Genomic DNA, 13,524 nt, shown 5'->3' on the forward strand with positions numbered 1-13,524 from the left:
GGGAGATAGCGGGGTCAGGGAGGTGGCCAGTGGCGAGATTCAGCCGGGGCTGATTGATGTGCGGGGCGGCGTGGGTGGTCCCGCGCCACAGGGCCGGGAGCGTGCCCCACACGAGATGGGGATGGCGGGAGCAGCCACTGCCCCTTTGATGTGCTGCCCCGGCTGTCCCTGCCGCGGAGGCACCGAGGGCTGCGTGGCGAGGCCGGCTGCCCTGCACGCTTCCATCCCCTGGAAATCCAGCCCGTGGGCTGGGAGAGCCAACGGCCTCCAGTCACATCCAGGAGTGGATGAGACAAAAAAAAAAAAAAAAAAAAAAAAGAAAAAAGGGCATGAAATGAAAAAAAAAAAAAAAAAAGGAAGGAGGAGAAGAAAGGACTTTTCTCACCTCCTCTTTCCACTTTCCAGAGTCCACGTGGGAGCAGTGCTCAGCATCCCCAGTGCAGAGGATGGGACCCCCCCCAGGATGGCCAGTGCAGGGCTGGACACAGCCCCACGTCCCCTTCCACTGGGGAGTAACTTTGGGAGGTGATGAGTCTGCAGAACAGCAGCCGCACAGCCCTTTGCTGGGGGATGTGGCATCCTGGTGGGTATTAAAGCCATGATTTGCACCCCCTCAGCTCCACCTCAGTCCAAAATGGCAGGTCGAGGGATGTCACCTCTGAGCTGCACCCACATATCTCTTCTGAAAGTGCCTGCACGCAAAACTGTCGTCTCTCCTCCTTGCAACACGCTCACCATCCCGCTCCCCCAGAAACAACCAGCCCCCACGGAGCCCGTGGTACAGATGCTCACCACAGGCTCTTGTACAAGGGGAAAAAAACATTCAGCAGTTTTCTGTATTAACGATGGAGCAAAAGTTCCCCATGGAAAATTTCATTCTGACTTACAACATCTTTGTTTCGGTTGAGAAAGCAAAGCATCAGGTAGCCGTGTGCTCGCTCCTCTTCAGTGACACAGGTCTGAAAGTAACCTCAGCGGTGCTGAGCTCTTGCAATTTAGGTTTCACAATACTTAATGTTAAGTGCCCAGCACTTGAAATTGTTGTCTCAGCTCTTTAAAGAGGTTTTTTTTTTCAAGTCCCATGGCTGCAGTGAGAAAACTGAAAACTCACACCCAAAACACGCAAAACCAGATGGCAGGAATGGAACTCAAAATTAATTATTTCTTAATTTAAAAATTCTTTTAAATTTAATTTGGTTTCTAAGGCAGGCCTGGCTGCCTTGGAGCCTCATTCACCAGCTCGTACACTGCTGGGATGACGATACCGTGACATTTACAATGACACTGGCTCCTGTGGGTGGTTTTTTTCCAGAGCCTGTAAGCCAGCACACATGTCCCAGAGACACAGACACGCTCCCGAGTCACTTAAGCCACATCTCGACTGCAGGACCTGGCTCAGGATGGGCTCCTCTGCCGCGGGGACACAGGGCAGCCACTGCCTGTGTCTTGCCAGAGAGAGGCTCAGCTTGGACACTGAGACGAGCTGTCACACACCCCAAACCCCACCATCACCCCTGCCCCCCGCTGTGTCCCACCTCTCCCTCAGGCCATGTCCCTTCCTCTCCATCCCCAGCCCCAAAAGCTTGCCCTCCTCTCCACAGCGTGCCCAACTTGCAGCTGGATGGGCTGCGGAGGCAGCCCGCCTCCGGGCTCACCGAAGGTGAGGTGAAGCAGGGCTGCTTTACCAGCTACCCCTCCTGCCTCAGCACCCCGGCGTTGTTCGGTGCAATGAGCTGTTTCCCCATGAAAGATGCCCTCCATGATAGCCTCCATGGGGCTGGGGGATGTTCTCACCCCCAACAGAAGCGTGCTTCAAAAGCAAGAGCATCTGGCCTTGCTCAGAGGGGCACTTTAAAGTGGAAAAAATATTAAAATGAAGGTTTTAATCAGCCTGGAAATTAGTGTTGGTGCGTACCTGCCCAGGACACCATGGAAAGGAGGAGGCTGATGGGAAAGCAAGTGCGGAAAGATGACTGGGGGGTGAAGCATTAGCACCTTCCACACCAGGTGAGCACCTCAGTGCTGTCACACCTGGGAACACCGAGCAAATTAATTTCTGTTTAACACTTTGGCTGACTGTGACTACTGTGGGATGAAGCATCACAAACTGCACTAATCCCTTGGCCAAACACTCCCCAGGGACAAGCAGCACTTGTGGCAGAGACCCCCCTCAAAGGGGCAGAGCAGGTTTGGCTGGACTGATGCGTCGAGGAAGCACCCCCTCAGCCCTCCCGCGTGCACCAGGCACCCTCCAAAAAATACACTGGCAATGCCTCGCTCTGACCTTCTTTGCACCCCAGGTAGCAGCGATTTTATTAGTGGCTGCCCCTGCTTATGCAGCTGGCTCTCCCTTGGGTTTCACAGGGATAGTGGGAACAAGGGTGGGCTCAGGAGTGAGTCCCGGCCAGGCGCTCTCCAGGCAGCCCTGCAAACCATCCGCACACCCATCCCACGCTGTCAGGAATAAGATCAAGAGCAATCAGCAGAGTGTTAACCAAAATGCCATGTGAGGCCCTGTAAAAGAAGTGGTAAAAGCCATCCCAGCAGCAGTTGGGGAATCCACTTATCCCACAGACAGGAACATGAGGACCTTGAGTTACTCCTTCAGAGATTTCATTAGCAGGTCAAGGTCACAATGGCCTGGGGCTTCTGCCAGACAGTTGCCAGAGGCGGAGTCTGGCAGCTCATCAGGCAATGGCATCAATCAATCTCCTTAAAAATAATTAAATTATCTATATCTTGCCTAAAATGATCATTCTTTAAAGGCTGTAAAAAAAAGTTTCAAGCAAGCAGTACAGGAACCACACAGAGGTTTGAGTGAGAGTGCAAGATGAGCTACAGAGCAGTTTATTATTATTATTATTTTGTTATTATTATCATGCCATCACATACAAGGGCTCTCTTTCTCCACAGAAGTGAGTGACTTGTGACAGTCTCTGTGGAGGGAGGTGACACTGATTCCATCCAACAGCCCCACACCGACACACACAGAGCTGCTCATGGTCCCCCTCCTTCCCTCGGTGCTCACACCCCACCTGCACCCTGTGCTGAGACCTCCCAGAGCACTCCTGCTTCTCCCTTGACTCTTGTTTAGCACTTGGCTGACTGTGACTACTGTGGGATGAAGCACCACAAACCTCTCCTGCTCTTCCCCCCAGAACTGGGGACATCGGCTCATACCATCTGCAGCAGCCGCTGCCATCTCCCCTGTGTCTGTCACCTGCGCCCCCCCTGAGCTGTGGCCCCACAGGGGGACAAGTTAGTCCCAAATTCAGTGGGCTTCTCCGTTTGTCTCTGGGAAGGACATAAATTATTAGTGGTGAAATCCTTCAGCCTTGTGATACAGCAACAGCATGAGGAGAAGCGGGAGCTCCAGCAATAGTTTCTCCTCAAGCATCACTGCAGAGATGGAGTTAGGGCACTGGCAATGGGAGGTTGCTTCCACTTCTCTCTTTTTTTTTCCCTTTCCTTTTTTTCCCCTTTTTTTAAAAACTTTTTTAAAACTTTTTTTTTTTTTTTTTTTTTGCGGTCGCACATTTGGTGTCTGCAGGGCGGTTTCCGTAAACACAGCACAGCTTATATAATACTAAATAAAGCAGCATGCAAATCCCATCCCCACATTCACAGTCCGCAGACATGTAGTGTTTAAAAGGTGCAAGACCCACGTCTCTATTTATTCTTTCACCAGCAGATACACGGCTGCTGAACATTTGCCTCCAAGCTGTGGGACGCAGCCACCCCGCGCAGCTCGGCTCATTTCCCCATCCGGTCTTTCTGCCTGAGCGCCACAGGTCTGAAGGCAATCCCTGCTAGGCTGATGGAAGATTTCCCTTCCCAAAGCAGCCTTTCATTACGGACCCCTGGACAGGTCCAGCACCACAGAGGGCTGGAGCAGAGGCTGGAGCCTTGTGCCTTTCAACTATGTGTAATCCCTGCCATGGCTTAAAAAGGGGGGTCACCATTTCCTACCCCAGGCCTTGGCTTCCCTTGCTCTCTGCAGGAGCATCTCAAGGTGATGAGAGGGCAAGGAAAGTCCCGTCTTCCCCCACCAGCACCCCCAGCTTGCGTGGGAGCCAGTGGTTGCTCCCCATGTGAATGACCCTCCATACCCTCCCATGCTGACTACACCTGGGCCAAAAAGCAGCAGTAGCTGTGGGTCAGGGACAATTTACAGACCTGCCAGCTACCGAAAGGCAACTGCTGGGCTTGAGCTCCTGGAGGCAAAGGGAAGGTGCAGCCTGCAATGGTGTGGGCCAGCCCAGCTGCCTCATCCAACCAGGCAAGATGCTACTGGCGGGAGAGTGGGACCGTGATGAAAACACTGACCCCTCCACCTTCTGCAAGGGTTTTTCTCACATCTCTAACCACAGGGTCACCAAAAAGGCTCCAGTGTGGCCCTTACTGCAAGCTGCAACGTGTGAACCAGCGTCCTGGGAGAGGGTTTCCACTGCACAGGGCTGGAGCAGCACCTTTAGCCTGAGCCCCAGGGAGCTGGGCAGGCAGGCAGGGTGGCCGGCAGCCGCAGGCAGGGCAGCAGAGCCTCTGGGACGGCACCGAAATCCTCCCGCTGCTGCGATGGAGATACAACCAAAGGCACTTGTCATGTATCCAGAAGGCACGTGGCTCTGTGTTCTGCGATAGGAAAATATGCAAAAAGAGGGAATGAAAAGGGAATGTTTCTGGTTTTTCAGGTTTAGGACAGATTTCTATTTTTCCAGGCTCCAGCTTGCATAACTGCAACAAAGCCCCCATACACCCTCTGCTCCCCCCCAGCTGCCAGGCTCCCAGCACCTTCAGGGGGGAGAGGGCAGCCACAGCGCCCTGCCCCACACCTTGCTGCTCTGCTAAGTGACACCAGAATCAAATCGTGTCCCTAGCAATAACCTCAGGGCGTCCCGAGCTCACTCAGAAGATGTTGCCCCTCAGCCCAGCGCCCTGGGGAAGCGAGACAGGGATTGCTGCATACCCCAACCCTTAGCACCTCGATGCATCAAGCTCAGAGCCATGCACCTGTGCCTCCCAGTCACTGGTTCCCCAAAACAAGGAACGCTGGCTGGTGTGAGCGCAGGGCAGCATCACCCCATGATCCTTCTGTTGCTGTAAGTTGATAAGAGGCAGCAATTCAGGGAAGAGCTCCTGGCCACTGGCACAGAGCGGCCCCCTCTAGTCATTCGTTACCACATCAGTGTCCTCCCGCAGACTCTGTCTGACCCTCTCTGCAATTACCCAGGCCAATTAGCGCCTTTGCTCCTTGGCCAGATAGCATCTCCCTGCTCCGTGCTGCTCCACCTGGCTCTCCAAGCTACCAGCATCTGCTGGAAGTGCTGGCAAGGGCTTCCATGGGCCACTCTGGTTGCAGTGCCCAGCCTGGGCTTGCTCTGATGTGCACCAAGAGGATGAGCAAGTATTTTGTTGGGGATTTCACACCACCAAGGCTGGTGATACTGGTGTGAAAGCTTTTCTTCCCTTGCTCTCCTGCTTTACCGTCCTCGCCAGGAGCAGAACAGCGAAGAGCTGGCTGATTGCATGCTTGGCACAGTAAATACCAACTTGCAGCAAGGGTCCTGCTAGAAGGATTGCAAGAAAGCAAGAAACATTGCACCTTGGTGAGCTGGAAATAGCATCCCTCTCCTCTGACATGGTTGGGGGAGGCAAAGCCAGCCCTGATGTCTCCATGGCACTGCCACAGCTACCATGCTTAGGAGATGTTCATCACACACACATCGACAGGCAATAGTGGTGACTCACGCCACGGGTCTGGCACCCCGGGCCAAATCCTGGATCCTTCTGCAGGTTTCAGCTCAGCATCATGAGTCACTTATGCCACCATCCTCCCTTTACTTTTTTTTTTTTTTTTTTTTTTTCCCGGAAAACATTGTTTTTCCTTCAAATGGGAACAAATACACCCAATACCGGGAATTTTGCTAGATGATAGAGACCAGATGACAAGTTCTCAGAAAACGCTGTCAGCTGCTGAGACTCAGCTTCAAGAGACATCATCCAATGTTAACCATAAACAACAGGGGCAATGAAATATCTGGCAGATTTTGAAGTGACACAAGATGCCTGTGCTCCACAACAAACCCATTTCACACCACGGGAAAGGTCATCATCTTTAATCCACTTCTGGGTGGAATGTACACAAACATCATTCTTAACATCTGTAATTAAACAGCCTCTTGCTTTGCTATGCAGCTTGTGTTTACCTTCTCATTTGCTAACATGGTAGATAGTACTATAATATGACACTGGAGGGATACAGGCTGCTACAGGTGGGCTTTCAACTTCTTTTCAATGATTTGCCTAGCTGAATGCACAGGGTGGTTGCGCTGCTCGAATCCAGCAGTGATTTCCTTTCTGGATGTGCAGCATCGTTGTGCACTGAAATAATAACAGCAAAGAGGACAACAAAAGCAAACAAAAACTGCTGGCAGAGATCCGCAAATGTGTTGATTCATTGCAAGGAGTCATTGAGGTCTCTGCTGGGCTCCTGCAAAGGAAGCGACAGCCACTAATCTGGGAGGTTGAGGCTAGATCTGTACTTCTGATACAGAAGAGTTTTCAACACTGGTAATGTGTTGGAGCATTTGGGAGGGGTCTTCTCTGTCCCTGTGGCCACTGAGGAGCATCTGACATACCCCTGAAGAGTCCATAACTGGGCCCACCCTTTCCCATGAAGTGCTCACGGGTATCAGCACCAGCTCCCACCTCGCCCCACGGCACCCAGGATGAAAAACCCCACAGCAGCAAGCGTGGGTTTTTTTTTCCTTGTCAAACCTTTTGGGTTGCAGGGCTGGCACGTGTTTCACGGGGAGCCTTGCAGGGAGCCGGGCGCGATGCCTTTCATGGGAATGGTGTCAGCTGTCGGGAAGGGCTGTGGGATACAGCGCTCTGCAGCCGAGAGGCATGGATGTGTACTTCAGATCCTAGCACGCTCTCAGCAAAACAACACCAAGATGTTTATTTTCAAAAGGATACAATGTTTGACAAAATAAACTATATTTGATTAATACCAACTGGTTTTCTGGTTGATTTTTTGTGAAGGCAGTAAATTCACTGACTGTATAAACATGCCAGGGCCACTTCATCTGCCTATATCAAAATTTTAGTTACCTCATCTCCAGGGAATGTCCTTCAGTAACATTTTGACAAGTTTATTTAGGGGGCTGTTTGTGGATTTGCTCCCCCCCCTCCCCTCTTACTTCTTAGCAATGGCTCCCATGAGCGAGCTGCAAGCTGGAGCTGAACAAAACCCACCCCTTGTCTTCACATGGAGAGTTTCACTGTGTCCCTAATAGAAAATCCAAATTCCCATGCTGAGGACCAGTGAGCATCCTCCAACATGATGGCTCCACCTCATTCCTCTCCGGCTGCAGACTTCATCCCAGCATCTCCATGCCTGGCTCCTCACTAAAGCAACAAATAACACACAAGGAGGATTTGTGGTTTTGCTGATGCCCAGCTGAGTCACCCCCAGCTGTGGAGCTCACACTGAAAAATCCCTGGGTTTCTGGGAACAGACACCTGCTTCTGGGGCGTGTGGCGCATGATCTGGTAAAGCTTTAGCAGCATTTGTCAATCATTAAGCTGCCATGCTGCTGGAAAGGTCAGGGAAAATCTCACCAAGGCACTCAAGTGTTTGGGAATCAAATGGTGTTTGAGATGCTTCAATTTAGGTGAGCTAGAGAGCCTGCAGGGCAGGACTCATCCAGTCCCACCACCGAGCTACATGCTTCAAGGTTGGAAGGAGGCATCTCAGCAGCACACGAGACTGTTTCGAGCATTTTGAGGTCTTTGTGTGGTTTCCTGTATGTTACTTTAGAGATTTACGCACCATCCCATGTCTGGTTCGCACCAGCAGCCTGCTCATCCCCCTGCTCCCCGAGCTGAGAAGGTCTCACCACAGACCAGCAGCTGCCAGAAACAGGGCAGGAGGCAGTGCAAGGCTGTCACCACCTCCCCTCCTGACACAGAAGTCCCCAGCATGCCACCTCACCAGGACCCTTGCCTGTGCCCCAGCCGAGCACCCTCCAAGGCTGGGGAGCAGCCAGGAACTGCCCTCTCGGTTGTGGCATCTGCCCTGCCGCACCCATAGCTCAGCACGCAGCAGTTTCCACTCAAAAGCAAATCAAAACACCTGACAGCATGGGATTACGCGTGTCCTCCTTACACAAACCCGCAGGAACACCCCCGTCTCCAGCTGCCACGTTTGCAGACACGGCTGGCGCTCTCCGCTTCCTCCTTGCAAGGGGGATTTTGTTTCGGTTGGAAGCCCCAGTGAATCCAGTCCCACATCCCTGCTGGGCCGCCGCTCCAGAGCGCTTGAGGGCTTTGCTCATAGAGATGAACAAGCAATTCTGAAAAACACCCTGAAAAACAAAACCGAGACACTCTAGATTTCACTTCCCAAAACAGCACGAGCCGTAAGCACCAGCTGTTTCTAGCAGCTGTTAAGTGTGTTAGATTATACCATTCCGGCACTAAACTATTAGTCAATTGATTAATGAACTGGGACTTCCCATCCAACAAAAATATTTTGGTTTTAAATTATAATTTGATGCATGGTTAGTACAGAAATACATTACACATGCTAAGCACATGTTTGCATCTCATCACCACCCTCAGACACAGGGAAAGGTGACGGCTTTGCCACCTTTCCAAGGCTGCTTGCAAACCCACCTGCAGATGCAATGGCTTTGCGTGCAGCGCGGTGCTGAGCTCCTGGCCACCTCGCTGCTGCCACCAGAGTTTAACGAGAGCTGCAAAACCAGCCAGGAAGCATTAAGCTTAACTGGCAGGGGGTAAGGGCTCAACCACCTGAGATTGGAAACTTTCCCCAAGGTCGCTGGGCCTTTAGCGGTGCCGGCACCAGGCGCCGAGCCCACGAGGCACCATCGGGACGCGGCGCCGGCAGGCGGAGGGCAGCCGAGCCGCACCGACGAGCCCGTGGCTCCGCACAGGGACACTCAGGGATCAGAGTCAGCAACAGCTCGGGACCAGCTCTGCGTTTCACTGCAAGGCTAGAAATCATCCAAAAAGTGTTTTTTTCCAATTTTCTTTTTCTTTCCCAAAAGCACCTCCATGACTTAAATCCCTCTGTTGAGCTGCTTTTTCTCATTGGCAGAAAACCAGACAGATATTGACTCTGGCCACATGCCTTGCTGGCCAGATAAGGCCCCCACTGGCGCTGGAGCCACATCACCACGTTATTACGGCGCTGTGAGCCCAGCCCTGGCACCTATCGTAACTCAAGTTCCACACCTCCTCCACTCATATAAATACATTATCGTGTATATGATATGTACACTCGTTATAGATATACTCATATAAATATATAAAATAATAAAGAAAAATTGAAATTATCTCAACTGTGTGTTAGCAGTTAAACTTGCAAGCCCCGGGACATGGCGTGAAGCTCCAGGTTCACGTGCACAGGGGAGGGGACAGCGCCCATCTCCTGATGGAGACATCCCATCCTGTGGCAATACAGGTCACAGTAAGCAGAGGTGGTGTGGAGAAACAAACAGGGATCAATTACTCCTTATTTCTCATGACATGGGAATGAAACACTGCCCAAAACTGAATACCAGCTTTATTCCACCTTGGTGGCCAGGGCATCCCTTGCAAAATGCCTGTTAAAACATGCGCACAAACTCACTGCAGGGGAAAATTCAACAGCTTTTTTTCCAAGTTATAATGTGTTATTTTATAAACTTGGCAGGTAGCAGCCTCAAAGGCTGTTTTTTTGTGATCTCTTGTCATAACAAAGTCTCCAACAAGCATAGCTTTGCTAAACTGCATGCCTGTGCAACGGGAAGCCAGGCTCAGTGTGCTACAGAGGGGTCTTCTGCTGAGAAGCATCAGCATCACGCTGCAGTGAGGTAGAGTGGGAAAACCCTTCGGGCTTTGTGAGACACACAGCAAGGCACAGCCCGCGCCACCTCCCCGAGAGAGAAAGCAAGGACGTTGGACTCACGCTGCTGAAGAGCCGGTGCCATCATCCTGTCCTGCTGCTTACCTGAGGCAGGAGCAGCACACAGATTATTTCCGACATGGTATTAGAGGCAAGAACGTCCCCACACTGATATCAGCAATACCTGGCGAGGCAGAGGCAGCACATCATCTCCAAACAAACCCAGAAGCCTGCTCCCACCCCCAGCGCTCCAGGGGGATGAAAGGAAATGATCAGAGGGGAAGAAGCGATGGGAATTCAAGTGGCTCTAATAAAATATTCCCTTTGGTGGAGCAGAGGCTCACGGGCACAGCCAGCTGCGGCACAGAGAGCAAGGATGACAGGGAGAGCTGGGCCAGTGCGAGAGCGAAGCAGCAGGAGGATGAAGAAATGCCTCTGCCAGCAATGCCGAGGCCTCTCCCCGTCACCCCTGTGCACTGAGACCTCTTCAACCCAAGGGCTCCCCAGCAGCAGCGATCCTGAGAAACAGAGGATTGCAATTTGGTTTGTGAACATGTAAAACACAAATACATGTCTCACTGGCACGGACGTGAAGAATCAGCACTTAGAGGAATACCTGTATGGCACCAGCACTGCGCAAACATCTCCAGTGCCCACCCCGGTGTGGATGGGAACGAGGGGTCTGAAACCCAGAGGATCTCTGACTGTTAACCAGCAAATCTCGCCAGGGCTTAGCCCAGAGCTCCTCTCCGTCAGGAACAGTGAATTGGGAGTTAACATCTCCAGGCAGAGGAGCGGGGTGAGCAGCCAGCTCTCCCTCTGCCACGGCTCCTGAAGCACTTCAGGCACTCCCAACGCTTCAGATCAGGGCCAGCCAGATCAGCCCCACCACTTAGACTGGGCAAAGTTTTCACTCTCCAAACCGGCTAATTGCATGGTTTAGATTTATCTACTTGCTCCCAAACATAAAGTTACTTTTAAAAAGGTCTGAAGCACACAATATTTAAAGCAAGCACATGCATGTGAGTGTGTGTGTGCATGTGTACATGCATACACTGCAGCTTAAGATACTGCATATATAATCACTCTAGGAAAGGCAGCATCTTTTGGCCAGGAACCAAACCATACCAAACACTCCCTGGCCCCAGGCCATCCATTTAATCAGACTAAGCCAAGCCTTTCCGTGGTGCCCCCAAGCTGGGCACTGTCAACCTTTCCAGGCCACCCACTCCAGGAGCAAGGCAGAGCATCACCTTGCACACATGGGAGTTTACTTCCAGGGCACTGTTTATAGAGCAACCAATCTTTATTTTAGCGATAGCTTAAGTAAAGTAACATGCAAAGAAACACGTGAGTAAGAGTCTCATCTGCCTCGGGCTCCTGCAAATCCTTTTCTTTTCCTTCCTTGTAGCATGATGCGTTGGGCGCCCGTTATTCATCCCTGTAAAGCATGGCATGTACATCCACACTGTCTGTCCTTTGGCTGGAGCTGTGTTTGCAGATTTCCCATGGGAAAGGAGGTGTTTTGCCTCTGAAGAATAAAACTAGGGCATTGCATGGGCAACAGGGATGCTGGTGGGGACCAGCCAACCTGCACTGAAGGGCTTCGCATGACCTGGCTGGAAGGCAAGCAGCAAAATCACCTGCAACTTGCCACGATGCCAGTGCGCTTCATGCCCATGGGAGCACATCTCCACGACAACTCCTCTTCTGCAGCATCTTTCCTCCTGCTGTATGTCTGACCATCTCTCTCCCCTGTCTTCACACACCCTCCATGTTATGGGCCAGATTCCTAGGGGTGAGCATTGAATTCGGAGTAGGTACAAAAACTGCTTGAACTACAGACAAAATCTGTATTAAGTCAACTAGGATCAGGCATCTCATATTTGCTGAGAGTATTTCATAAACAGTAGGTGTTCTGTACCCCACGCACGTTCGAACAACTCAAGACGAAATACGGTCTTCAACTTAATGGCAAGGGAGACCTCAGTCTTCAAAAACTGCGAGGAACACAATTTAATATGAACCTTCTTATATTAAACAGGATTATCTTTAAAAAGCACTGTTACGTATTTACTAGTTTACCATGAACAAACGCTTTTTTAGGGGTTTTTTGCGTGTGTGAAGATACCATATTCTTTTATAAAACCGACTCAAGTCATTTGCCCTGTGTTTGGAAATGTGCATATATTTCAGAAGAGGTTCTGAAGGTCTTCCTCATTAAAAAAAGGCATGGAGAGACACCAAGTGATGTCACCAGCACTGCTCATGGCCCACGGCCTAGCAGTAGCAGGACCACAGCAATGGCAGCAGCAGGGCCGAGGTGGGGGGCCACGCTCCTGGGGTCACTGCTGGGGACTGTGGCACCATCTTTGCTTTGCTGGTTCAGAAGCTGCTTGTTTGCAGAGGTGTCATCCATATCCAGGTCGTACGCCAGCTCTGAAAGCAGGAGGAGAGAGATGGTTAGCAATGGGCAGTGCGTGCTGGCATCCCAACGCACAGCACATCCAGCTCCCACCGGCATTGGGGTCCCTGGGGCAGCCCGTGCCAGCAGCTGTGGGCAGCTGGGTCCAAGTGCAAAGGCACCGTGGCAGGGGTGGATGGGTCAGAAGATCTTAGCAAACATCTTGGCAGTCCTGCACCCAGCCCTGGTTCCAGAGTACCTCCCAGTGCCCTACACCAAACCTTACGCTTAGGAAGAGCAAAAAATCAGAACTAGACGGTGTCCCAGTAAGAAAACAAAAGAGAGAAGGGTATCTGGCTCACTGGAGAGCTACTCCCAAAGAAAATCAGCTGAGCTTCAGAGCGGGTGCTTAGCAATGTGAATTGTGTCTGCTCCCCAGACACCGCAAGGATGCGTGCAGGAGTGAGGAAATCCAGGCGAGCACAAATAGTTCCCGTGAACCCAGAGCCAGGCCTTGCTCACCAAATACCTTCTGGTTGGAGGACCCGAGGAGCTCTGCATTTCTGCAGTCTTACATAAGTGCGTGCAAAATATGTTCCTTACAGCACTTACAACACATCCATCCCATGCCCTGTCCACCTCATCAAAGCACTGGAGACTGAGGAATGTGAATGGATCACGCACCGCAGGCATGCTGGTGTTGCAACATGGGGACTTTGAGATGAAGCACATAGGAGAGCCAACCCAAGAAAATGTCCAGTATAAGAGTTTTGATAGTCCTGGCAGAAGAGCATGATATTGACAGGGGAAAAGTTTGGGGCAACCCATCACTGGCTGCAAAGGACCTGCTGAGTCATAAAACACAGGTGTCCTTGTCTCCCGAGGACAGGGAGGAATAAAAAAGTCCAAACAGACAGTGTGGAAAGGCAAGAAACCAGCAATTCTCAGGGCCAAGAACAAAAAGCAAAAGGTGTGTTAAGATGCCATTAGCCAGGTCCACCTAGGGCATTTGTACCTGCTGAGAATCCAGACTGAGTGGGTGCACTCATGTTTGACTCAAGGCAATGGGTCCCTCGCTCCCCTTCCCATGCTGCTGCTGTCTCCTTCTGGGGTCCAGGATTCTTGCCTGGATGGGAATCAGTTAAGTCTGTTCTCTCATCCCCAGAGCCTGGCCTTTGGAAGTGGAGAGAGATCAGAAGAGACCCTG

General features: G+C 51.5%; 1 protein-coding gene across 3 annotated transcripts in view; it reads right to left on the bottom strand.

The window, feature by feature from the left end:
* The window catches only part of GPC3 (glypican 3), a 168,113-nt gene that overhangs the window by 3,775 nt on the left and 150,814 nt on the right, over window positions 1-13,524 (bottom strand). The window contains exons 8-10 of one of the 3 annotated variants that reach the window (XR_012634361.1): window positions 11,557-12,352; window positions 8,171-8,369; window positions 2,950-4,632 (exon numbers count right to left, since the gene is read on the bottom strand). Coding sequence is in view for 1 of the 3 variants with exons in the window: in XM_074915317.1 (XP_074771418.1) it covers window positions 12,180-12,352 (173 nt within the window). In the remaining 2 variants the exon portion in view is untranslated. Of the gene's footprint in view, window positions 1-2,949; window positions 4,633-8,170; window positions 8,370-10,943; window positions 12,353-13,524 lie in introns of those variants that run through there. The other 2 variants (XR_012634362.1, XM_074915317.1) reach the window with 2 other exon arrangements.

This window comes from Athene noctua, chromosome 11 (genome assembly GCF_965140245.1).
Source record: "Athene noctua chromosome 11, bAthNoc1.hap1.1, whole genome shotgun sequence".
In the NCBI taxonomy this organism is placed as follows: Eukaryota; Metazoa; Chordata; class Aves; order Strigiformes; family Strigidae; genus Athene; species Athene noctua.